General features: G+C 41.6%; 1 protein-coding gene across 2 annotated transcripts in view; it reads left to right on the top strand.

Moving 5' to 3' along the window:
• Nucleotides 1–23,273, top strand: part of ctdp1 (CTD (carboxy-terminal domain, RNA polymerase II, polypeptide A) phosphatase, subunit 1) — a 77,741-nt gene that overhangs the window by 23,097 nt on the left and 31,371 nt on the right. For both annotated transcript variants that reach the window (XM_028964762.1, XM_028964761.1), the window contains exon 12: nucleotides 21,526–21,716. In XM_028964762.1, coding sequence (XP_028820595.1) covers nucleotides 21,526–21,716 — 191 coding nt within the window. The remainder of the gene's footprint in view (nucleotides 1–21,525; nucleotides 21,717–23,273) is intronic.

Raw genomic sequence — 23,273 nt, 5'->3', positions numbered from 1 at the left:
CACCGGGCAACGATAGACAGAAAGGATAGGCACTATACACCACAGAAATTTGTGTTTGCTGACCGCTCATTTTACTGACCCAACTAAAATGTAGAAATTGAGCCCGAACCCGAGCCTGAACCCGAACTTGTCACACTTGTCTCTATGTCACACAAAGACACAAACCCGAGCCCGAACCCGAACTTGTCACACTTGTCTCTATGTCACACAAAGACACAAACCCGAGCCCGAACCCGAACTTGTCACACTTGTCTCTGTCACACAAAGACACAAACCCACACCTAAATACACACAGATTTACAGCTCACATGAATAATCACCACATACATGCAGTTGGCATTATGTACAGTGACCATGTTGGGAGTTCATGCCCGCACACAACTTCTGAGAACAGGAATAAAAGAGCAAAGTCACAAATATGGAACGTTATTTCATGTATACAGTACAGGCTAACACACTTTCTCCACATCACTCCACATGTGTTCATTCATAGTTTTGATGCCTTCAGTGAGAATCTACCAATGTAAATGGTCATGAAGATAAAGAAAACACATTGAATGAGAAGGTGTGTCCGAACTTTTGGCCTGTACTGTATGTATAACAGGCTCTTTGTTTGCTGGCATATTTGTGCGTATGTACATACACTTAAGTGCATCACAAGATAACGGGTTCGTTGCTCTTTGTTGTTCCCATGCCGAGCACCTCCAGAATGTGGCCTGACAGGAATATGTTCAGATCAAGGAAACATAGCTTAAAATGTGACTTTGAAGTCTTGCCCTGTGTAAGCATCTGAACACCGCTGGTTGAGGGGGAAAACACACTTAACATGATTTTATCACTTCAGGGAGGTTTTAAACGCCCTCGGCCAAGTATGTGGAATGCTGAGTACTTTCTCACACATTTATAAACATTCTTGTACCTTTTAGTATTCATTGGTCATTAAATTTAATAAATATTTTAAGGGACATTTCTGTACAACTGTAGTGGTCAGTGCAGCATGATCAAATGCATTAATATTTATTTTATAGGACCTAGATGTTAACATCTCTTATTGTAAACAATGGCTTGTCCTCTAGGGATTCTAAACTTTGCTTATAACTATTATTTCATCTTTTTATGTAAATCCTAAAGGGCCTCTTGGATGTTACAAGCCCCACACCACTTTGAAAATACATTCTAGGTCCTTAAACGGTGTGCTTTTTTTAAAGTTCAAATACATCGCAAAAAACTTTTGCGATATAATGGTTTTGCCTCTTGAATTCAATTATAATTGTAAATCAGGTGCCTTATCTACGCTATATTGCCAAGCCCTTGGATCTGTACTCATACATTTAAAGTTTAAGGGTTTTAACACAACTTTAACAATACAACAATACCAGCATTGTAGATAGCAATGGAGCACAATAGCCTCTCACACTGCATGGTAATTACTGCACCACACCACCAGTGTCCATTTTCTTAATTGTCCTTCCTGACTGTGTTAGCCACACTCCCATAATTGGCATGTTTGTTTCTGCGTCGACTGCTCTGTTGCCTTCATTAGGAAGTTGTGTCGTGGTGAGAGGTTAATTAACAACTCTGGGAGCAGGTCACCTAACAGAAACCTCCTCTGGCTTTTAGCCACACTTTGTTTTTCAGGAACTATTCCTGTGAACGCATTGGTGCAACAGTGATTTGGTGAAATAAAGAACTGGAAATGAAATATTTTCCCATCAGTACACTTCCTCCAAATTCTGTTAAATCCCGGATGCAGAATGTGGCTCTCTCATGGTTTAGCAAGGCAATAGCCGATTCAGGGCGGGTATTGGTGCTACCAGGGATGTTCCTGATTAATGACAAATTAAAAAGAGTCCTGTCCTTTTGGGATAATTGTTAATTAAATTTCTCTTTTAGACCTTAAACTTGACTACACTAGTGGTAAATTACTCAAGCAAGAGTACAAAAGTATTTAGTGATGGGACTGCTCAAGTGCTGAGTAACTGTTTCTAAAAACTGAGATATTTCAATCAATGTAATTGGACAGAAAGAATATAAATGTGCTAATTCTGATATTTCATAATAATAATAACAACAACTACAATTTGTAGTATTTAATGGAATAAATCTGTATAGTGGTCTACTTAGCTCATGGTACCATTTAACAAAATGATTACAGTCGCTTAAAATGCATTTTGTATCTTGATACACATTATGGTACACACACAATTTCCATTCTGACATTGCTCAGGGAATGTGGTGTTGCGTATGCTTACTCTTTGCATCTTCCGTAACTGCACCTCCGCCATGCAAATCCATGCTTCAATCACTCATCATTGTTTACTTTGTGTTACATTGTGCATTGATTGGCTGTTAAGGGACGTGACACGTGACTCATAAACAAGCGTATGTCTTCGCAGCCAGATGAAAACAGAGATCTGCACCTTGTTATGCAAATGAAATAACTTTAGATTACACAACAAGAGGACACAACAAGATGTGTCCCCTTCTTTTAACCATCACCCTTGGTGAAGAGTGGGCAGCCATGACAGGCGCCCGGGGAGCAGCGTGTGGGGACAGTGCTTTTGCTCAGTGGCATCTCAGTGCTTCAGTATTCAAACCGGCAACCTTATGATTATGGGGCCACTTCCTTAACCGCTAGGCCACCACTGGCCTCAAAATGATTTTACATTTTTTGAATTATTAACATCGTACAGAGGGTAAAGCGATGGTACAAATATGATTATTGCACGTCTGGCAACACCATGTGCAGCCATGTGACTGCATAGCTACGTCTGATTGGTGAAACGTTTCAGATCTACTGGCAGATGTCTGGAAAAAATAAATGTAAATAGTGTTGCCCAATGTAGCAAAGTAAGAGTACAGTTTCTTATCCATTTCACAAAGCTACTCAAGTAAATGTAACTCGTTACAACCAACCTCTGCATTTTTTTGTGTCACCATGGGCTGTGCTTGCTCTGCGTCACAATGACTAAAAGTCATTCTCTCTTTCAAAAGGGGAATTGATTATGTTGTGCAGGGTTTTTTCCCCAATAAATTTTTACATTTTTTAAGCCCTCGTGATATTTGAAGGGATTTGCCATTTAAGGGAAGCAGCATGCGCAAGCACTGCAGCTGCAGTTTCCATTGTGGATTCTAGTTTCTGTTTATTGCATCAGCTCTGATAAAAGCATATCACCAGAGTGGAAGATAATTATTAGGTTCAAAATCATTTTTAGTGGATTGGGCACATTTGTTAATTTTGCATTAAGAATAATGACATTCATAAAAAAAAAAAAAACGTGGCCTCCCCTCCCTTTCACATCATGTTGTTATTGCTGCAGAATTAAATAATTATTCCGTGTAATTGTTGTTCCTGAGGCATTCCTCATTCGTTCATCGGAATCTGGTTTTATCCTGAACCATGGTGTCAGTAATGTGGAAGTTTTGTTGAATGTAGATTACTTTGTCCTTGCAAAAGAAGGAACGTTTCTGCGGGGGCACAGCTGTAGTCCGGCGTCAGCACACCCAAAATGTATTTTCTTCCTTTCTCTCTCTCTCTCATTCTTTATTTCCCTTTTCCAATTTATTTGCGGTAGAAGGGATTAGTCCACCTGCCCAAAAAAATTGTACATTTTCTTCTTAGACTGTGCTTTTCCGTTCCACTTTTGTAATCTTGTCATTTCCCTTATTTTTCCCTGTCTCTTAAATCTCTTTCACCCTTTCGGTATTTTCTGTCTTCGATCCCTGCCATTTCTTTTCTTTTCAGCTGGACCGTATGTGTTAACATGAAAAGCGCAGTAGCTTTGTTGTAAAAAGTACCTTTTGATTAGTAACACGACAAAAAGGCGAGTAGTCTCTGCTGGGCACCTGTTCCTTCTTGCTGCAGGTCCCGGACCGGCTTTCATAATGGAGCCCCTTTCTGCTCCTTTTTTTTTTTTTTTTTTTTTTTTTTGGCCAAGAGTGCCACATTCCATTAGTCGTAATGATCAACCTGCTGTCCTGTGCAGTCTGGGTAGGTTTTCTGGTTGTCCCCTGACAGAAGTAGCACCTGGTGCATTCTAGTGTTCCATTATTCAAGCATCCAAGTGATCAATACACAAAGGTGCGGTGTTAAACACTGCAGGCCTGCAGAGAATAGTTACTGTCGTTTCACATTCACTTGAGTTCGTTGAGTGCAGCAGCAATTCCGCAAAAAGCTGCATCTGAAATGAACAGAAACGTCACAACACAAACTCAATACTGATTTAGCCTTTACTTATCCCAATCATCTGCCAGTATACAAGGCCTATCTGTTTCTTGTGGCCTCCTGAAGATAATAATTCCAGACAACATTAAATCGAAGGCCAACTTGATGAATTGTTTTAAAATAGCAGTGCCCCAAAGAAGATCATTTATTATCTATCAATAATTTTTGGACATCGCTATTATTTTCCAAATCTTTTTTTTGCATGCTAAGGTCATCACTTTATTGTCCAGGTTTGCTGGTCTGGCTAAAAAACACACACACGCACGCACACACACACACACACACACACACACACACACACTGAATCATTCTTAAAGGTCTGGGCAAACCTCCACAGTGTGACATTGATGTGATTTGCTCCCTAGATAATGTGCATTTTCAAATGTCACCATCCATTCCTGCCTCTGTTAAAGTGCTGCTTTTGACATTATGGAACATTTTGAAAGTGGGCTATGGGCATTTTTTATATATATATATTTCTTAATTGGTTGTACTGAATGTTCTTTTATCTCATCCATTGAGGTTGGCCTCACATTTAAATGTCAGTGTTCAGCTAACACTATTTTGATAGTTGAGGTCAAACATGCACTAGAGCCCATAGCGATGTGACCCTGCTGGATTTTTCTTCTGCTAATTTTTGCCATTATTTCATTCTCTGTTCTCTTGAGCCCGAGCCAGTTTAGTGTAGCACTAGATCTCTAGAGTTTTATTCTTCATGGGATAATCAGCCAAGTACAAAGGAATGGGTCCGTTTAGGCTAAACGTTTTTTTTTTTTTTTTTTAACACGTGTTTCTTGGGTTCTTGTTACTTTTGGGTTTCTCTACCTTCTCTATGTAATACTGGGAAAATAATAGCTTTTGTAATTAAATGCAAGTCAATACCTCGTAAGGTTCTTTAGGTGGGACCTCCATGGTCTGGTCTTGGTTTTTCTAACATACCATAAATGCTTGATTGGATTGAGATATGAAGGCTATTGAGAACGAGTCAGCACCTTAAACTCATTTACCTGAAACCGTTCCTGAACACCAATGAAAGGACAATGGGAAAACATTTACCATGAGGATATGTGGCAAAACCTTTATAGTATGCCAAAGAAAAATGTTTCATCAGAACAGCCATTGCTCCATGAGCCAGAGACTGGAGAGTAAAATAATATCTCTGTATTTTCTGGTTCTTTTAAAACAACAACATTTAGACTTTTTTTTTTTTTTTTTTTATTACTATTCAAAGAATTAGTTTTTTATACCCGCTTTCCACTGCTCTGGTTCCCATACCAGTTCCCAATTTTGGAACCAGAGCTGCACTTTTCCATTTTTGCTGGGCACCGGCCCCTGAACTTTGCTGGTCTCATAGCAAAAAGTTGTGACGTGGCGGAGTGATCGGCAGCATTAGAAGAAAAAATAGAGCTCTGGTGCACTAGAAGAAAGTGTATGAAGAAATAAGGGATTAACTTTAACTCGCAGGCTTCACACGAACAGCCAAATTTGACAATAATTAAAAAAAAAAAAAAACGGAAGAAAGACACCAGTTACAAAAAGAACGTGCTGTGTAAACGTGGCAGCGGTGGAGCTCCAAAAGATTTCTGTTACGATGCAATGGATTCGATGTCGGGATTTCGGCTTAGTGGGTGTGCCGATGTATTATAATTTGGCTCGCTCTGAGCTCTTGTCTCTCTCCTGCATGATGGCGTGTTAACCACATTTTTCACTCATTGTGAGAAAAATAAGTGCAGTGGCTCAGAATAATGTTACTTTAGTAACTAATACATATATTTTTACAGCTTCATCTAGGGTTAGGGTTAGGGTTCTGGTAGAATTTCTGTTTCAGAACGTTCCCTTTTCACCACTGCTAATAACAATGGTGGTGGCTCAACATTAATTTTTTTTATATTCCATTTTATTTGAGGTTGCAAGTGATGTTTTCTAATGTCCTCATTTGGCAGGGAAAATGGTACCAAACAAAAAAAAAAGTCATGCACAGGTCACTTGTTAACCAGTGAAAAGTTGCCGTAACAACCATAACAGTGGATTATCCTCAACCACCCACGTAATTTGTGCTATGGCGTCTAATAAGATGCGTCTTGTGTGTGTGTTTTTTGCACTCTCTCTTTCGTGATTCCTTTTTTTTTTTTATATTCATCACTGTCACTTTTGGTATGGATGTTCTGAAGTTTTGAGTTTTCCTACTTTATGCAATGCCCGTCATCTTCCATAAATTCTTGTGAATAAATCATGAAAAGACAGCCAAGGAGGGTGAATTGGCTCCACTCCACAAAACTTGTCTTTCCACTGCCTGGGGCAGATCCGCTATACACTCAGACGAACGACGTGCTGGCCTTGCATCACCACTGTGACTGTTCTGTGAACTGACTCAAGGACTTGCTTGGTTGGGCTAGTCCCTTTCCGCCCGGTGTCTATCTTTCTCTAGTCCTTTCATCTTTTGTCTGTGTTTCTTTTTGTCTGCCGGTTGGTAAAATTTTCGAATTTCAGAAGTGCTTCTCCCCATGACCCTGTAGCTGCTTTTCTTTGGGATCTATATGCAACCTCCTGCTGTTCTGTGCGATTAAAATTTACTCTCACTAATCGAGTCCAGAAAAATGTTGGATCTTGACACCGGATGTATCACAAGATCTTAATCACCTCAAAGCAATGCTGTTAGTCATTAACAAAGCCTGTTTGATACGGCTTTTCATCATGTAAAGTGATGAAAGCATGCATTTTTCCTCCTAATCGAGGAATAACAGCGAGGGGAAAAGGCCAATGATAAAAGGGTTTTAATTATTTGATAATGGAGTAATTGTGTTCTTTTTAGAATGCTTTACTCTCTGTACCTGAGTCATCTCTGCAACTGTGATCATAAGATATAACAGTGGATCCTGTACTGAAAAGCACAGACAATTTTATTGTATTTTTAAATTTCATTATTATCCGGGGCTTGCCATGAGGATCCATGAAGGTATAATCAGAGTGTGAGGCTGATTAGGGACTCCCTGTGTTTGTTTGCATTTGTTGGTACCTGTTGGTACTTTGGTCCTTGTCCTGTCCAGGTCCCATCAAGTGTAGCCTGTCAAATTGTCACAAGTGCAGCACTGTGTGCCAAGCGTGAGGTTGTTTGCAGGTGTTTATTTCCGGTCTCTTTGGTATTTAAATGTCCAGTTGTCGCCTTGGGGAATCTGTGTTGTCCTTTTCACTGTGACCTCTTTGTACGTGTCACTGTAAATTTTCGTACAAACCAATAGGGCTGGGTGATATGGCCTAGAATTTCACCCGCCTCCATCTCCAATGAATGTCCCCAATAAATGGCTTTCACATATCTCTGCTGATTTGCTTCTCTGGAATGCAGATCGATGCCCCGTAAGCCACTGCAGACACTTTTTTTTCTTTTCAACTTTGACCTCTCTGTGTTCATTCTCGACCAGTTGAAACCTGAAACCAAGATGGAGGAGAGGTTGATTATTGCGCCGATTATAAGTTAATTGTAGCATTATAATTCAACCGTATCATCTTACCGAAAAATGCACATGCGCATGGGGAAAGCGAGCTGTCTACCTTGATGGGGCTGAGAATCAAACCTCGAAAGCAACGGATTTGTTGTCTGCTCTCCAACAATGTTAGGATTTATACTCTATTGCAATTACACGTTGAACACACCAAAATGCAGTATATTCGATATATATATCACCCACCCATGCAAACAAATGCCGCCATGTGTACTACTGTCTCTCTCCTTATCTCCCCTTGTCTTGATGTTATTCTGTCTTAGGAAAGGAACTAGTGAAACTTTTCAAAAGCTCTCCTGACTTTTCTCTTACAACCAAGGGGCAATCTAACAAGAATAGTGTTTCGTTAGATCTTGTCAAAGGCCAGGTCACCCACATTTGGAGTCCCTCCGTACCTTTCTTCCGGCATCCTCTCGAGGAGCGTAATAACAAGAGGGTGGCTGTGTGCTCTCAGCCCTCTCGGCCCAACAGGTCTTGCATTGATTGCTCAGAGCTTCTTTAAATGAGATGTCCACCAAATCAAATGGCCATAGGAGGAGAGAGATCTTTCCTTCTGTTTTGCGAAGCAGCTCATTCTTCCCCCTTTTAATTGTGCCAGATGTTCCTCAGCCTTGTTGGCTGGAGTAGTGGCTCTGCTTGGTTGGCACCTGCCTTTTTTTGGACTGTGCTAGCCGGCACCTGCACTGGTCTTTCCCGTTGTGTTCAGGCGCAGAAGGTTCCTGTTCATCTGTTCATCCAACTGGGGTGCCGGACCCAGATCTGGTCGGAAAAGAATGGGCCCCTGATTGTGCATTTTTGTGCCAGGGTGCAGCGAATCGTCCCCTCCGTTCATCACCGCGGCTTCGTTCGTCCTCCGTGAAAGTGGCAGATGGTGCAGAGCAGGTGTCTGGGTTTTGCTTGGTGTTTAGGGAGCTACTGTATCAGATTTTTCCATCCGCTTTCTCCACCCTATCTACCTCTTACTTTCTGTGCCTTTCCTTAATTATACTCTTTCACACACATACTTTCACTCCACTGCACTCTGATTGGAAAGATTGAAAGTCCGCGTTTGCAATTCCAGAGGATGTGATAACAATGACAACTGTGGTCACATGGGAGCTGTTACGCGTTGGAAATGCGATGCTGCCCAGCTTGAAGTCCGCTTATTGCTTCTCTTTTGGTCTCTTCAACTGATATGACTGCATTGTATTCATCATCTTTCTGCATGCAGAAGTCTGATTGACAGGTTCATTTAGTCCAGCACCTTCAGCAGGAATCACTGATTGTTTTTACCACCATTTTTCCAAACAAGAATCATTACGCTCCTCCCCGCCGAATGACCGAGCTTTTTATTTCCGAAAGGCGTAGTCCCTGTGCCTTTTAATTACCACGGCAAACACAGTCTGCAGCTCTGTTTGTCTTTAATAGAGGCTGGCTCACCGATCGTTGACTGCTGGCTCATAATGAGTGAATGAATGGACTTTGGAGAAGTCGGCCTCAAAGTCCGGGCTGCTGTTCTTATGCCCTACGGTTGGCAAACCCAATTTCGGAAGAAGCCAGGACGTTTGAAAAGTGGCAAGAGTGCCGTATGATGAAGCTAAACCACAGCAATAGATTTGAACATCACGCTACTCTGCAAAACTGTGTGAGGTCATTGTGCATCCTTGTACATTAGGAGGTACAATATTATCAAACATTATATGATCAGCAAATGATTTAACGACCAATCATAGTGTTTTTGTCTACGAAATTTATGATTAAACGTCTTCAAACTTTTTTGACGTGATCTAGAAGAGACATAAATGCCGATCATGTGACTATAACTACAATGAAATATGTCATGTAATAATGTTCACTAATAAAACAAAAACTAGACTAAACTAGATGTCATTTTTGTTGAGTAAAAGAGACGAGACGTTAATTCCTCTCCTTTAACCGTGTTATATCGCAGTTTATGTTTCCTCTCCCAGCTGGTCATGCAGATGACATCACTTTCGTAATACGCAACTGCGTCATTAATTCGATTTCAGGATACTCCTGATGAATGAGCAGATGGGTTGGGGAAAATCTTTGGGGAGACTTTTTTTTTTACATTGAAATGGACAAGAAAACAGAACATGAAACAAATCAAGAGTATAATAAGATAACCTTGTTTTAATTATGAAATGGGTTTTGACTAAATGAAAATGTTTTTGTCCTAGGTACTTGTACAATATTGACTAAAACTAAATTAAAACATGCATTGGATAATTCTGACTGACCAAAATGCTCAGACTGAAACTTGAGTCTGGACGTGACCAAGACTAATAAAGACAAAAACAGCAGCTTGATGAAAAGACAAGACTAAAACTAAAGTTAAGGCAGGCTGCCAAAAACAATATACCAATCAGGCATATTAGCATTATTTTTTACAGTTTCTTTCTCCTGTTCACATTTTATGGCATGTTGCTTGTGGGCATGACAATTTTGAAATGTCTGACATAAGTTAACATGGATGCGCCTCTAAAGACCAGCAGGTAAATGTTTAGTGGAGCTCTTTGTGGTCTGGTAAACCAGCATTTTTCATCCTGTCCAGCACTGGATGAAGCCCAAATCTGTATGTGTTGTTTCATTCCAAATCTTATTTGGATCCAGTCATTGGATCCACATAAAATTTTTGAGTTGCTTTACACTCAACTAAACTTTAGTTGAGCGCGGAGTGCAGCAAACACACACACACACACAAAAAAAAAAGAACATGTGGAGGTAGAGGAAAGATACAAGGCCATATGGGCCATAATTCGTGGTTTTACGCTAAACGCATTTACGCTGACGCTGCCAGTGGAAGCAGGCAGCAAGCAGGGGTCTGTGCACGTGCTCAGCACGACCATGCGTTACGTGGGCTTTTTTTTGTACGCACCGAAACAGACCACGCCTGACGCCTGGTCTGAGCTCGCCTTTCACACTGTGTTTCAGAAAGGGTGATGGTGACAAGCACACATTTTGTTGTGTCACCGTGTGCTGTGCTGTGTTTCACAATGACAATCACTTTGCTTCTTACCTTCTGCATCCCTGCCACACCAGCAACACCATCTGAGCGGCTGGTTTCTGCTGCAGGCAACATGGCCTCAAAGAAAAGAGCGAGACTGAGCCAGGAGCACCATTGTGTCCCTGAGCAAGACACTTAACCATAAGTTGTCCCTGTAACTACTGGTTCGAAGTCGCTCTGGATAAGGGCGTCTTCTAAATGCTGTAAATGTAATAAAAAAAATAATTGACATATTAATCAATGATTTAAAATAATCGTTAGTAGCAGCCCTACTCATTTAATTTAGCTGAAATTTTATTTCCTTCCTTCTTTTGTCTTGTCTTTGTCTGGCTTTGAAAATGAAATGAAATCTTGATTTAGTAATCAATGATTCTTCGTTTTTGTCATGTTAATAATTCTGCTTTGTCCATCTCCCACACTCGGCCATGCATTTTTCTGCCTTCCTGACCTTTTGTGTTAGGCGTACATCACATTGCATTATAGAAGAGCAGGTTTACAAAATGCCAGGCCACCACAGGACGCCTCATTCTCTTCTGAGTGCTTTCACTGGAGCCTTAACCCAAGGAATGGCATGTCCCTAACGGGACCCTAAGCTTGTCTCCTCAAATTGCTGGATATTCATTCTTAGGTCAGAGTTGTTAAAGTTCCATTCAATCGGACACTTCTTAGCCTTTCCAAAGGGCTTGTTGGAGTCAAGGCCATTTACTTGCCGGTCCTGCTCCTGGCCAAGACCTACTACAATAGTATGTTGTAATGTATTTGGACATTTTTGCAAGGTAAATTGTTGTTGAAACTGCATCATGTTTTGCATTTAATTTTTTTAGTAAAACACTATGCTGACCGTCATTTAAACATGGGCCACGTTATGCAGCATCTGCATATCCTTGGTCTCGATGTCCGTGTATAGTCACCGGAGATTGATCTGACCTCGTTTTTTTTTTAATTTTATCATCATGCATCACAGTTCCCAGGAGGACTGGCTTTGTGTTCGGTCTTTGCCCTGGCATCCGTGCCCCTGAGCGTGGACTGGCATGAATATCCTCTCCAGCGACTCCCTTGCTGGCGATGGCTGGCGATGGAATCCCATTAACCTGGCTTCCGTCAGCGCCGCTTCAGAGCGACTGGACCTGGAAGAGCGTTTTGGTCTGTCTTGCTAACTCGCTGCTTCCTTTTCCTTGTTTGAAGTGTTTATCTTTAGAGATTTACACGAGAAATGATGGATTAGACTGGTTCATATACACCAAATGGCTACTGTTGTGAGCTATGTATAAAAAATTGGCTCTTGTCTGTAAACACCTCCGAGGCGCCTGTTTGTTTCCATGATGAGAGTAAAATGAGAGCAGGCCGGTGTTCAGATGCGCCGCGGAAAGTTTTCTGCAGCCGCTCCGTGGTCGCAAATTTGTCTCAGAGACAAAATAACGGTCGCTGGAATTGTTTTTTACTTACATAAGCGTCCTCGCTTGCCGGCAGTCTCTGTGGGTGGACTGGGGTGGGGAGAACATTAATAACATCCTGCAGGTTGGTTCAGATGCGTTCCTTTTTATTTTAAATTACCTCAGACTGCGAGCCTTCATTACCTGTCCCTAAGCTTTTTATTTTGTGTGTGTGTGTGTGTGTTTAAGTGTCCGACATCCTGGCGAGAAGTGTGTGTGTCTCAGCTCTGACTCCATCACTTTGAAGATGCTCTAATGAATCTCCGGGTCTCCTGGGAGCAGTAGCCGCTGTAAAAGCAGTCGGGCATTAGGCTCTGTTAGCTTGAAGCATACGCCCTTTGATCTGGCACAAGCATCTGGCACAATGGAAAGGCCACTAATGTTCAAAGCCCCGTGGCTTCGCCTCCCTCTCCTTTTGTGCACGTCTCTCCCATCCCAAGTGGCATCTCTTCCCTGCTGGTTTTACCTCAGTCGAAGACGTCTAAAATACGGAGTTAGGGGGGAGAGCATAGGTCCGATCCCTGCTGCTGAGTGTCTGAATGATGAATGTATCGAAAAGAAGTCGTCGTGTCTGCACAAATCATTTGAGAAACACGTGACTCCGCCTGGCTGTGTAATGCACAAGTAGTGCAGGTCAAGGTTGTACTAGAAAGCTAATATGCAATGAACTTGTGCAATCAAGATAATGCACTCCAAGATGCACATTAATGGTTTTGAACACTTTGCTTAACACACACTTCATTTTTCCTCTACTTAATCATTGTCAAACCTTCCAACCACCCAAGCGAAAGTGGAAAAAGAACTATAGGACTTTATCTTACTTGGAATTAAATGTAATGGTCCATTTGGTCCTGCACTTAGTCACTATAAAAGCTAGATCACATCAGCCTCAGTCTACATCTTATAAGTAGCACTTCCTGCAGGTCCATCTTCAGAGTGAAGAACATTTTCATGTTTTTTTTTCTTTTTTGAAACACTAATCCCACTCAGGTGATCTCCAAAGGCTTTATTTAACATCAGGTGAGTGCTCAGGGTGTGGAAGTAGGCATGTATGAAGATATGTCGTGGAACATCAAGTGTCTGGAACATCTTACCTCTGTGGTGGCCAACCCGACCCTACCTTCAAACTCTGCCTGGTCAGACAGCCAGAGAAACACTAAAAAAACAACCTTTTAAAAGCCAACTTTCACATTTAATTTGCTCCAAAACACTTCAGTCAGCTTCCTTCTAGGCCCCACCAGTGGCCTGGGTGCTAGTAGCCTACTGGGTAAAACACTAGTCTATAAAGATCACAAAGTCCCAGATTCAAACCCCACTTATGTGTCCCCGAGCACTTAACCCTGAGTGTCCCCATGGGGGACTGTCCCTGTAAGGACTGATTGTAAATTGCTCTGGATAAGGGTGATAATTGCCATAAATGTAAATGCCTATATGCATATCTCTGACCATGGTGTATGACTGTGCTTCTACTCTTAACGAACTGACATTTACTCTCTAACGTTTAGCAATTGTTATAATCATTCAGAAGTTGCAATTTATTCATGTCAGCCTGTCTTCAGGAGAGGTCTGTCTTTCCAGGTTTCTGAACCTAAACCTCTCCTTGTGGCAACAGCAATAACCTTGAGCAACTAGGAATGAAGGATTAAAACAAAAACAAAAAAAATACAACACCCTACCTAGCCTCTTTTTGCTTCCTCCTTTGGCGTCTGTAGATGTAAGAGAAGATGGCTCAGTGAAAAATGTTATGTAGTTTTCTCCATTGCTCCAGAAAAACAGTTGGATTCAGCCTGAAAGGAAGGTTCTCATCTGACCTTGGCCCTTTGTGATCAGACTTGAGGCTTCAGCTCTGGTAGTGCAGGCTTCTCTCTCGGCTTTTCACTCTTCTGCGACCTATGGCTCTCACTGTCCAGATGGCAGCAGGGAGTGCTATGGATGCTGGTTATTCAATTGCCCTCCATGGATCTGATCCTGCATCGCTACAGAGTTTGCCGTCAACCCCGTCTGACTGGGTGAAGTACGCCTCTGCTGCAGCATGTTCCCTGGCATTTTACCGATAGTGTTCTAGCCTCGTTTTAATTAAAAGCAAAAGCCAGTTCCTCTAGTCACATTGGTGAGCGATTGGCGCGAGAAGCAGACCCCTTTCCGGGGATTACCGGCCTGGAGGTGCTCAATCACTGACAGCAGCATACATCAGAATTCATCATCCCGTCTGGTTAATCCCAGGACGCCGTGTCGGGACAAGTTGCTCCATCTAGCCGTCTGTGACCAACTATCTTCTAAAGCCCTCAGTGACCCTGAGACCACGTCCACATAAATACCTTTGGTACATTTGATGCTTGCCGGCAAAGTTACTCCAAAAAAATGGAAATTCTGCTCGTTCAGTTTTGAAAGCTCTGGGGTTCGGTTTAAACAGGGACGGAAGATGTCTTTCCCTGATGTGCCACAGGCCTCTCTGCATTCAGCATTTATAAAGTTGCCATTGCCTTTGTGTGCAGAAGGCAAGCTATTAAAGTGCTCATCGGGATTTCAACATAGATTGACACAAAGAAAAACGTTGCGTGCAACGTAAATTGACGTCATCTGCATGTGCAGCAGACCGAACGCTGGTGCTGAACAGTCGTGTTGACGCTTTGATTTGCTCTAATAAGCAGAAAACCGTTTTGCCGTTCAGTCCACGCTCACCCGACGCCAATGAACGGCAGAAACATGCCTGGTTCACACGTCCTTCACTCTCATCGCACTGAACTGAACTGAAGTAATGGAGAAAGTTGCTGGGATGCATTGTGACGCATTGGTCGTAACTGAAACGAATTGTGAGACAGGTGAAAGTTGACACCTGTAGGGGACACGTCATATAGGAACGGTCACACTGTCCTTGTTTGGAAGTTTTGTTCAACTCCCAGGCTGAGGACTTGTTGCAATGAGACTCGTCCAGACAAAACCAAATATGTTGTGCTTCAACGCAGCCAAATCAGTAACGGCCTGCTGCCACTTGGACACCAATTTTGTGTTTTTGCCGAATAAACCCGTTTGCATGCCCGAATGGTTTTGTCCCTTGTGTTTTTTTATTTATTTATTTATTTATTTGTTCGTTTTTTCGTATTTATTTATTTGCTTTGCCTCAGTCTGAGACTAGCCCTTTAATCTATCTGTAGAAGGATTGTCTCTTCCTAGCAGTGGTACGGGGTACATCCATGTGTATCTAATCAGTCTGACATTTGGCCGGGCATGTCTAGTTCAAGAGCTTACATTTGTTCTTTTTTTTTTTTTTTTTTAATCTTAGAACCAATATGACAAATGGAATAAGGAATGTAATGTTAAATCTGACCATCAGAATAGTCCCAGAATGTCTCCTGTGTGTAATTTGTGCTCAAATCATTCCGCCCAATGTGAATTAATCAGAGGTGAGAGACCGAGCGAGTCACACAGCGAGAGGGAGAGCGTGTGGGTGAAGATTCTTGAAATCAGGGCCACCGCATGAGGAAGCTCAGTTAGCCCAGTCGGCCTTAGCAAAACATGCAAAATCGAAATACTCGAGGGAGGCAGCAGTCTTTGGTAAGCCCCACACCCCGGTATGATGTACGAAAATACATTTACCTGGCATGAGTTTTCATGGCCCTTATGACATTAGTGTGTAAACCATTGATCACTTATTCCTACTCCGGGTTTCGAATTGATTGAGCAATAAGACCTGTGACCCCTAAGTCATGTGAAAATGCACTACACGGAAAATCAAGGAGAATTTTGTTCTGATTAGAGCTGACTAGAGGTGGGTTGTGATGCTTTTGCCACATCATTTGTTTAGTAGATTAATAGTAAAGGCGTTTTTTTGTCAATTAATCAGTGCTGTAACACAAATGAACTGCTCAACAAAGAACATAATCTAATAGCATTTCCAACTATATTGATGTGTGTGCTAATTAGATGCTTTTTGTTGGGATACATGATGGGTATGATATTGTTTCTGCTCCTATAGTCCACAATTTTGCTCTTCGAGCAATGACAGGCTATAACCCCCGAGCAGTTACTCATTCTGACCTTTAAGTGTGAATCACCCACGATTATCGGAAATGTTGGGAGAGGTTTTAATCTCGTACTCCTGCGTATGCAAATACCGGCACACCCTGTACACGTAATTCACTTAACATTTGACTTGACCTTTGAATTTGCTTCTGAATACATTTTTGTTTTAAGAAACGTTAATGACTTAACAACACAAATACTGGAATTGCGTCCTGTTAACTTTAGGATTTTGGCCAGAATGTGCTCAGTGCTGCAGGTCATGCCAGGATTATGTAATGATTTAACCCCCAGAAGGGGGTTAAATTTATCGTAATAACTGTAACTTTTCATCTGATTTTAATTTTTTTTGGAGGCTGAGTAAGCGTGCTGACAGCTCACTGACAAGTACACACTGACAAGTATTCATGGTAATAGTGATACTGGACTGTCCCCTGTTGTTGCCTGTAATCTTGTGTGTGAGCCTCCACAACTGTTGAAGGCGTGACTAGAGGAAGCGAAGCATTGGATGGGGGCATCAGAGCAATAAGAGATTTTTCCTGCTGCGACTGGCTAAAGAGTTTGGTATCAGACCAAATCCCTGATCAGGAGTGTCAACATGGCCACATATCGTCACCAAAAGTTCTAAATGATTAAGTACTTAAAATCAGAATTCATTATCTGAAATGCTCATGTCACATTATTGCTGTTAATATTATAATTATTATTTCCCTTCAGAGACCTGGAGTTTATCTCTTTGTATTCTTGGTGTTGTTTGAAACATGTCGAGTCTTAGAGTCGAGACCACATTACGCTTATCATCATTTGGCATCATAACAGCAGCTTGTGGGTTGGTTGGGTGGTAGTAGCCCAGTAGCCAGAAGACCCAGGTTCAAACCCCACTTACTACCATTGTGTCCCTGATTAAGACACTTAACCCGGAGTTGCTCCGGGGGGGACTGTCCCTGTAACTACTGATTTGTAAGTTGCTCTGGATAAGGACATATATGTAATGTAAAATGGTGCCCTATAGCAATTATGTAATTTCTAGTCTGTTTTTTTTTAAAGCACTGAAAATGTTGGTTTCTCTGTACCATTTATCTGCTCAGTAAAGCAACATGTGCTTTTTCTTTTTTTTTCAAACTTTGAAAAGGGTCACATTTATGTGAGTGCATAATTCACCCACATCCCAGGTCCACCTCACGTGTGCTGTACACTTTGTGCTCTGAGTCATGTAACTGTAGTATCCTGATTGCTTTATCACAATGTGATATTAATGTGAAATTAATCCATAGTCATATTGTTCCACACACTGCAAAGTTATAATCAGTTTTTCGTTCAGTCTGATGCAAACAACTGAAATGACATTTTAATTAGATTTCTGACAGTCTCTTCATGCTGGCAGAAAAGATGAGTGCCACAGGGCGGTCAGCAGCTTTTTAAATACACTGCTCAAAAAAATTAAGTGAACGCAAAAGCAACATATTCTTGATCTGAAATCTTAAAATGATTAAATACTTTTTTTTTTTTTAGTTATATAATTGAATGAGCTGACAACAAAATCTCCTCCCAGACCTGGACTAAAGCATCCGCCAACTCCTGGACTCCTGCATCATGGTGTTGGTGGATAGAGCGAAAAATGGTGTCCCAGATGTGCTCGATTGGATTCAGGTCCTTAACCGCCAGGCCACCACTGCCCTGGGAGGCCACCACTGCCCCGGGAAATATGCTGGAGGATGTTTCAGGCAGCAGAACGTTCCCCACGGCATCTCCAGCCTGTTGCGTCTGTCACATGTGCTCAGTGTGAACCTGCTTTCATCTGTGAAGAGCCCAGGGCACCAGCGGCGAATTTGCCAGTCTTGTTGTTCTCTGGCAAATGCAAACATGCTGCACGGTGTTTGGCTGTAAGCGCAACGCCCACCTGTGGATGTCGGGCCCTCGTACCTCCCTTTTTAGCAGTTGAGTTTTAAAAACACAAAAGTTAGATACTACTGTGAAATGAATGCTGGCAGTGGTGGCCTAGTGTTTAAGGAAGCGGCCCCATAATCAGAAGGATCCTCCAAAGTGTCACTGAGGTGCCACTGAGCCAAGCACCGTCCCCACACACTGCTCCTTTCATGGCTGCCTACTGGTGGGTGGCAGAGGACACATTTCGTTGCGTCACCGTGTGCTGTGCTGCTGTGTATCACAATGACAACCACTCTACTTCAAATGAAGGTATAGTTCTCCCACTGGTATCTAGATGTTTGAACGTATGTTTGTTTCTGTGGTTTGCAGTAGTCGGTCATTATTTGCTGAATAAATGGATGCATGAATTCAGACAGTATTTATTGAGTTAAGTGTAGCTTCGGTATGACAACAGTTCTCAGCTCCGGATCAGATAGCCCAAATCAGGTTTTCATTCGCGGTTGGGAACTCTTATCGAGTTTCGTTTCTATATATACCCTGCTGTGTTCACATGTTTGGTGGCCCAGAGCTGCCTCATGATACGAACCTGATTTAAAAAGCTGTACAGTAGCAGGCAATGATGAACTGCACTAATAAAAGGTTTAGATTTACTTTAGGCCACCTCACATCCTTTCTTTGACCCCCCCTTTCATCTCAGCTGCCTGGAGACATCATTCAGAGATGGGATTCATTTGCCATAATTTTATTTTACCGGTGAATCTGCCTTTGGGCTACTGTGTTATTACAGGATGGCTTGTTTCTCCTGAATGTCCAGGTCTCTTGGGCACAGGTCTTTTAGGAAAGACTTATCAGCTCAGTTATCAGCTCAGTCTCCAGAGACCAGGCCTGTGCCCATTAACTCCTGATTGGCAACGTGGCCAACAACGTGCCGGGATTTGCTTTTTTCCTTTCTTTTTTTTTTTCCCCCTCTCGTTTGATTTTGGTAAAAGAAATGGCCTTAATGTCTTGGAATATGGGTTATGCGGTTTAAATGTTTCATGTCATTGATAAATTCCTTACACGAATCTAAACATGGCAATCGCATTTGACTTTTTAACACTGCAATAATGTAAAACAGTTGTGATTTTTGTGGCATATATAATGTGTGTTTTATATAGATGTGTGTGTGTGTGTGTGTGTGTGTGTGTGTGTGTGTGTGTGTATATAAAGGTAATAATACATTTTGAGAGAGTCTTTGAGGAAAAAGTACAAAATGGGCCACAAGAATCAAAATGATGTGTATATATATTTTTAAATGACCAAAATTGAATAGCTCAAGTTATTTAGTGCATTAGTGCAGACTTAAGCCTTCTTCAGCCTGGCTCTATAAGATGATTACAGACTCTTATGAGTCGTAGTTTACAATGCAAGTCAGTATAGAACAGAGGTCACCAACACTGGTCCTGGAGAGCACCATACAGCTTGGATCTTTCCACCATACCTGATTCAACTCAAGAACTTGGTGGTAAGAAGTAGAGAAGCTGTGTTAAATAAACCGAAAAACGTGCTCTCAAGAACTGGGTTTGATAACACTGCGTCGAGAAGAACAAAAAAGGGCACCAGCATGCAAAAAAAAACAGGATTGATCAAGCTCTTTTTAACTCACGTTATTCTTTGTGTGTGAAACTTTTTTTTGAAGAGGCAACAGAAGAAGGACTATGTGAACTGCAAAAAAAAAAAAAAAAAATTCTTGTACTGGTATTTCTTACGGGTTTCGAGCCATATGTTTTGCCAAATCTTCATTTAATGTAGGGTTGTTGTTGACTACATTTACATTTATGGCACTTATCAGATGCCTTTCTGCAGAATGACTTACAATCAGTAGTTACAGGGAACGTTGCCCTGGAGACACTAAGGGTTAAGTGTCTTGCTGAGGAACACAATGGTAGTAAGTGGGATTTTGAACTTCTGCTTCATAGGCATTATAGCAGCTTATATAGTGTAATATTTCATATTATAATATTTAATTATATAATATATATTATATATAATATTGACCATCATTTAGTTTATTCCAGGCATTAGATAAAGTTGTGAAGAGGTCAACTTAAGCCTATGTTTATAATGACTCCAGGGTCCTGTGGGCTTTTCTGCACTTTACAGTCTATAAGAAAAGTGTAGTTTCCATCCAGTTAATGCTTTACCACTGGCGCATGTAGGAATACTTGGGGAATTTTCAGACATGCTCTCTTCTCCTTGATTATGTTCCTCTTTCTCCAGACATTTACTTTTAATTGACCGACTTTCTACTTCTTTGTTTTGTTGAAGTATCTGAACACGAGTGCAAGCTCAGACAATTAACTCCTGGTATTTATAGAAAAGTAACTCTCACTCGTATAAATGTGCACTGAAGTACATTTCCGCAGTGCCGAACGGGAGAAAATGATGTCTTATTGGGATCCCCAGAGGAGAAGAACGTAATTAAACTTACTGCAGAGGGTAATCCAGATCCGAAGTGGCGACAGATCATTTGGCTTCATGGTGTGTTAACTGCTGTCGCCACATGTCGCCCAGACCGGCGGCCCGTGTAAACGGTTAAGTAAAGGCCTTTGGGCTAATGTCACATAGAGCTTATTAACGCACATACACTGGGGTTCTCTCTTGCGCTCTCTCTCTCTCTCTCTTTCTTTATCAAAGCCAACTTGCTGAAAGGGTTTTGGGGTCACAGATGTTTGAATGCCATCAATCGATTTAGTCGTGATTATTTGGGTCAATTTAAATGAGTTGTTTTGGATTATTGAACTTTTTGCAATTTGACAATTTTCTTTAAATGTAATTAAAAATGATTTTGCGACATAAGACCAAGGGAAAATCTCTCTTGCTATTTTTATAGTTGTTGGAAGTCAGAATTTTAATCAAAATTAAAAATGGATTAATTGTCCAGCCTTACATTTTATAACAAGTTAATCCAGTCGTACCAACCCAATGTCTCAGGTGTGTATTAATCTTCTCCATGTTTTCAGAACTTCAGAACTGGGCTTGATTTTTTTTTTTTTTACCTGGGTAATTTATAAAGAATTACAGTTTATTTGCATATTAATTTATTTACTCTTATCTCATACTAGTAACTTCTCTAAATATTTCAAGACACGTAGCTGTGCTGCCTAAACCAGAATCAGTAACTACCTGGTAGAACTGAAAACAAGACCTGGGTGTAGATTTGAAGAACCCTGTTCTAGATTGAGGGGGGGGGTTGCATGGCATGGTGTGTTTTGTGTGTCAGTGTTATTTTGGGTGCTGTGCGGCTTGGTTCATGGTATGCAACATATGAATTAGTTTGTAGCATCTCAGGTTTATGTATGATGTGTCACCTGAGAATGAATAAAACATCATCCTCGTGAAGGTGATGTGTGGATGTAACACAACATGTGCTTCTGTGTGGAACTTCACTCCTCACCTTTCCTCTTCTACCAGGTGGACGACATCTTGGGTGAGGAGAGCGATAATGAGAGCGAGGGACAAGGATCGGAGGAGAGGATGGAAGAAGGGGAAGAGCCACCACAGACCAGCAGGCAGAGCGCCGCACAGGATCTCCAGCCAAGCCTGAAGGCTGTCGTCGAGGAGACCAGCCAGACGCCCTCCAGCAGCACAGGCGGCCTGTTGAGGTGAGGCTCAGATCCGTGATGTCATCAGGGGCGAGATGGATGCTGGCAATATTACTCTTTAATACCACACTTATTCTTCCTATCTCACTCTCTCCCTCTTCTCAATTTTCTGTTCATCCAACAAACACATATTAGGTTTTTGTCGTATTTTAAACCAATCAGAGCCCGCCTCTGATTGGCCGTGGTCCAGATATTTCTGTACTGACCCAGGTCCGACAAGTACAGCTTTTTAAAAGCCCAAACCCGATATTAATGCCGACCAACATGACAGCATCAACATGCTTTCCGCGTATTACGAGTCATTTTTTAACCTCATTTTTCATGGTCAAGGAAATAATACTCCATAATAATAATAATACTTGTTTTTCCGTCTCTCATGTTCGTTATCGTCCCATGAAGCCTCATCGTTCCATTCTGTGGCAATAAGTCAAAGCCCCATAGGGCGAGGAGTGTCGTATACTGTGTCCTCTCTCAATGTGTGAAAGATCTGGATTTCTGAGGGGACAGTTCTGGACCTGGACCCTTCTACAAAGCCAGTATGTAGCTTGGCAGTGTCGTGTTGGAAAACAAGGTCAGGGTGGGGAGCATATGATGCTCTAGAACCTGGAAATACCTTTCAGCATTGGTTGTGCCTTTCCAGATATGCAAGCGCCCATACTGAACTAAGCGCTGTTATCATGCTGGGTTGTTGTCCTGATGACACCGTGTCCCTGGTTTCCCGAAGAAATTTCAAAATTCGATTTGTCTGGCCACAAAACAGTTTTACACTTAGCCATAGTCCATTTTAAATGCGTTTTTGGCACAGAAGAGACATAGTCACTTCTGGATCATGTTACAAGATGACTTCTTCTTTGAATTAAATAGTTTTAACATCTACATGGATGGAACAGTGAAATGTGGAAATGTTTCTGGAAATATTTCTAACGGCTTAATGGTCACGGGCATCCATTGTCCTCCTCTTATAGTCCCAAATTTTCTGAGACTTTTCTGTCATGAGCCAATATTGAAATAGCCAAATGTCTCACTTTCAACATTTAATGTTCTTTTATGAATAAAGTAGGGGGTTATGATATTTCCATGTCATTGCATTCAGTTTGCACAATGTCCCAATTTGTTTGGACACGTGGATGTAAATTTTACCGCATATATGGCTGTGGGCTGAAAGTGTGCGTTTTTGTGTGTGCGCCCCCACCTTGTTCTTACTTCTGTCGCTCACACTCTCACCTCCTCCCATGCAATCATGGTTTAATCAGGGCAGAAAACAAACTGGAAGTATTGCACTCCCTTCTTTTCTGAAGCTGAATTTTTTTTTGTGATTTGTTGAGATCTTGAATATGCAGCAACTTTAGTGAAAAGTTGCTGTGTTTTTTTTTTCTGGGGATGGTTGCTGTGAAACTGCTGAAATAAGTGAGACTCGGTCAGGATGATTTGCCTCGGCTGGTCGCCCACGTCCGCAACTCTTTGCGGTAGAAAAAGGTTTTTCCATTGACTACATAGACATTTTTAAGTTTGTGTTCCTCCACAACGTTGCACTCGGTACAAAACAGTGTAGCGGGA

Source organism: Denticeps clupeoides, chromosome 20, assembly GCF_900700375.1.
Source record: "Denticeps clupeoides chromosome 20, fDenClu1.1, whole genome shotgun sequence".
NCBI classification, from domain to species: Eukaryota; Metazoa; Chordata; class Actinopteri; order Clupeiformes; family Denticipitidae; genus Denticeps; species Denticeps clupeoides.
This window is presented reverse-complemented; position numbering and strand designations above follow the sequence as displayed.